The 3,790-nt window shown below is 39.3% G+C and overlaps 1 protein-coding gene across 1 annotated transcript; it reads right to left on the reverse strand.

Moving 5' to 3' along the window:
• Window positions 1-2,559: 2,559 nt before the first annotated feature.
• On the reverse strand, window positions 2,560-3,480 carry LOC149205555 (uncharacterized). The gene has a single exon (XM_089397439.1). The coding sequence runs from the start codon at window positions 3,478-3,480 to the stop codon at window positions 2,560-2,562; it is 921 nt and encodes a 306-aa protein (XP_089253565.1).
• Window positions 3,481-3,790: the final 310 nt, after the last annotated feature.

Genomic DNA, 3,790 nt, shown 5'->3' on the forward strand with positions numbered 1-3,790 from the left:
CTCGGACCAATATCTTAGACCAATACCTTGGACCAATATCTTAGACCAATACCTTGGACCAAAACCTTGATTTTCCATCCCATGCGTGCTTTTCCTTCTGTGAAAGTGTGTGTATACGTACATGCTTTTTTTGTTCTGTTAACCTGTGTGTATATGCCACTTGGACAAAATGAACCAGCGTATACTTCTTAAACAATTTTTGGAGTTTGATCTGTAATCCTTTGCTATTAACATGTTGCACTGTGAACTATCATCTATGTGAGTTTCCATCAAGGACAACACCTGTATCATAATGCCAACAATCTCCCCTTTTGGACTTGATGGCAACTACAACAATAAGAAAACACCAAGATACTCTCCCCCTTTGACATCAAGGGCAAAGGGCGGACCAATATCTTCTCCCATTTTGATATACATTATGTTGTCCATGTTCCCTGAGTACATGCAAAGTTTGCAAAGATATTTTTCATAAGAATAACATGACTCTATAACTCAACTAAGTGAGTATGACCTCCATAAGACCAATGACTCATACATACATCAATCACCCAACCAAGTGGGGATACACCAAATTTGACTCATCCACCCAACCAAGTGGGGATATACCTAATGTTTATACATGACTGAACCAACAATTATTACATCATCCTTCCCATGCATAGTGGGGTTACAAATTAGTTCTTTTCATGACCTTTACATCAAATGATATACATGAAATTTATAACAAGGACCAACAATCTAAACAATACCATGATAGTCATCAGCAACTATCATACACCATATATGATCTGCACCATCAACATCTGTCAGCAGCATCAAGATCAACAACCTGTATATGTCCATCATCAAAAGAGTCACCTGAATCAAACAACTATGTGGATCAAGCAATATAATTATCGTCATGTACCAAGGTCTTCTAATATAATGGCAACAATGCATAATTAGAAACATATGCTCCCCCTGAACCTATGCCAATTTTTTACTATCAGATCTGATCATTTCATTTTCTAGTAATAATCATCAAGGCATCATCATAAACCAGTTATTCATCAACTTATTAACAGCTTATGAGGGCCAAAAACACTTCCACATATCATCGGCAGATTGTAACGATCATCAATCAGAACATAATAGATAATTGATAATTAACTGAACCATATCATACCCCTTTTCTTGAGTCTGTTCGACTGCTTTTTATTCAAAACACCATATACGCGACTGTGCAGCTTCTAACTCATGTATATACATGACTTCTCTTCATAATAACTGCGTATGAAAATTGGAATACTAAAGTTTTACACTTTTAGCTCCCCCTGGGTTTGTTATGTCTGTAAACTGAGCTATGACACATCTTTCTGACAACAATTCCTTCTTCTTCAATACCATGGATTGTGATGATGTTTGCTCCTTTTGATATGGTGGCCGAAATTTGCTCCTACATTCCTTTGCTTTATGTCCAAATTTGTTAGACGCATATCATATTACATGTTTCATATTCCTTCTATCGCAATCAATAGCTTTATGACCAAACATGTTGCAAGCAAAATAATATCCCTTAAAATACCTGGAAACTGATGATCTTTCTGTGTGACGGTATTGAACTATTCTACTTCTTCATCTGGCTGCAATGTGTCCAAAATTCTGACATTTAAAACATTCAACATTATTTGTCAGAGAAAAGAAACAATTATCCCTTCCATAGTTAGGTGGAAATGTTTTTCTTTGAAGTCTTTCTTTCCTTGGTTGTTGATGGGGTTGACCTTTTATCTCCTTGTTGAGCATTTCAGATTTTGCAGTGAAGTTCCTCACCTCATCTTGTGAGCTAGATTCACCTTCACGAAAACCAAGATCAGTGTTTATAATAGGCGAACACGGAACTTTAATGATTTCATCTAACATTTCCGATCCTTTAGAAAATCTAAGATTCAGAGTCTTTGTCTTTTCAAGTTCTTTTCTTAGACTTACGACTTCACATTTTTTTTTATTTTTAACTGTAATGGTTATGAATTTTATTTATTTGAAAAAGATAGGAGGGGTCTTTGCTGAGGCAGCCCCAATTACAAAGTAAACATCCAAAAAATTCAACGTTTAAATTGCATCATTTTCAAGGAATTTGAAAGGAATTGTCATCGTTTATAATTAGTTGCCCTTTCATGAGAGAGCATCCTTTGTTCGCCATTTGGTCTGCTTCACTATTCAGGTTTCTGAGGATATGATAGAACTTGCAGGAGGTGAAGTCTTGAAGGACTCTTTTCAATCTGCCCAGAATTTTGTTGAGAATAGCGTTGCTGAAGAGATCCTCAGAGTTCAATTTTTTATTAGAATCTCAGAATCTCCAAAAACTTGGAGGTCTTTGACACCCTTTTCTCTTGCTATGAGGCAAGCTTTGAGAAGACCAAATATCTCTGCTTGGTTTTTGGTTTTCTGGCCTAAACCCCAACAGAAGTAGTCTCTTGAACTCCCATCCGAAGCATAAATGACCCCTCCAGCACCAACAATCCCAGGGTTTCCTTTGGAGGCCCCATCGAAGAAGATTGTGGTTATATTTTTGGACCTCCACTAGTTTATGAAAGAATCCTCATAGTATCTTTTGCGCCATTCCGGGTTTGTTGTTTGAGGAGTAAGAAGGAAATTTCGAGGAGAAGGCTCAAGGGGGCGGAGCCATCTCCTTTCTTCGGGGAGGAGCAATGAATCTTCTTTAAAAAACTGTTGTTGGGTTGCTTCCAAGAGAAAGGCTTTAGCTTTAACTACGACCTGTAGAGGGGAATGTCGAACTCCGTGAAAGATCTGTTCATTATGGGCCAACCAGAGATGCCAACAAACAAATTTGGGAATAGTTGTCCAAACTTTACGCCAGAAAGATTTGATGGGGATGCTATGAGGATAGTAATTGCTCCAGGAGGTGAACATATCAGCAACAATACTCTGAAGGAAAGCGGAAATCTGAAGATCCAACAGAGTAAGACCCCACACTTCCTTAGCAAAATTGCAATCCAAGAATAAATGTTGGGCAGTTTCAAGGTTGCTTCTGCATAGCTCGCATCTATGAGGCCCTGCAATGTTCCTTTTCTCTAAATTGTCTCCTGTTAGAAGTTTGTTATGAACCAGAGTCCAGAAAAAGAAATTCACTTTTGGAAGAGCTAGATTGTCCCAGACTAGTTTCCAGAAAGCCGGAGTGTGACTACTGTTCTTTGAGTCCTGAAGAGCTTTGTAGCCTGTTGTTGTGGAGTATATGCCTGACTGCCCCCAAGCCCATCTGTCTTTAATGTATCGATTTTCAAGAGTAGATTCTTCCAACAGCTCGATCAACAGATTGTTTTGGGGCGTTAACCAGTCCAGGACACCATGGAAGTCCCATCCGGCCCATTCTCCTCGGTGATCCCAAATAGAGAGGTCGTATAAGTTGTTAATACTTGCACGGGTCAACCAATCTTTGAGGTTTGATATATTCTCATTCTCCTCCAAAGGATTTCGCCCCATGATTCGGTCATGCCACAAATTGGTTCGCTTGCCATTGCCCGGCATTCTGTACAAAGATTTTTTGAAGAAGATACTGCTTTTACAGCAGAGACGCCAGACCTGCGAGCTGTTGACAGGGGGGTCGAAATGCAGATTTCTGAAAGACGGGTTGTGAGCGTATTTGGACAGCAAAGTAGTGCTGATTGGATGGTTGGGCTCATGTGCCAATTTCCACAGGAGTTTTCCTCCCAACGCAAGGTTAGGGATCACGGATTTGGAAGTCACCATCTGCGATCGGCCTTTTTACCAATTCCCAATTAGCTAAGTGCAT

The sequence above is a fragment of the Pinus tabuliformis genome, chromosome 1_2, assembly GCF_031772625.1.
Source record: "Pinus tabuliformis cultivar Carrire ecotype Pingquan chromosome 1_2, CPIR1, whole genome shotgun sequence".
NCBI classification, from domain to species: domain Eukaryota; kingdom Viridiplantae; phylum Streptophyta; class Pinopsida; order Pinales; family Pinaceae; genus Pinus; species Pinus tabuliformis.

Excerpts from the sequence above, each read along its gene's own strand:
- LOC149205555 (XM_089397439.1), bottom strand. The coding sequence starts at position 3,480 with ATGGGGCGAAATCCTTTGGAGGAGAATGAGAATATATCAAACCTCAAA.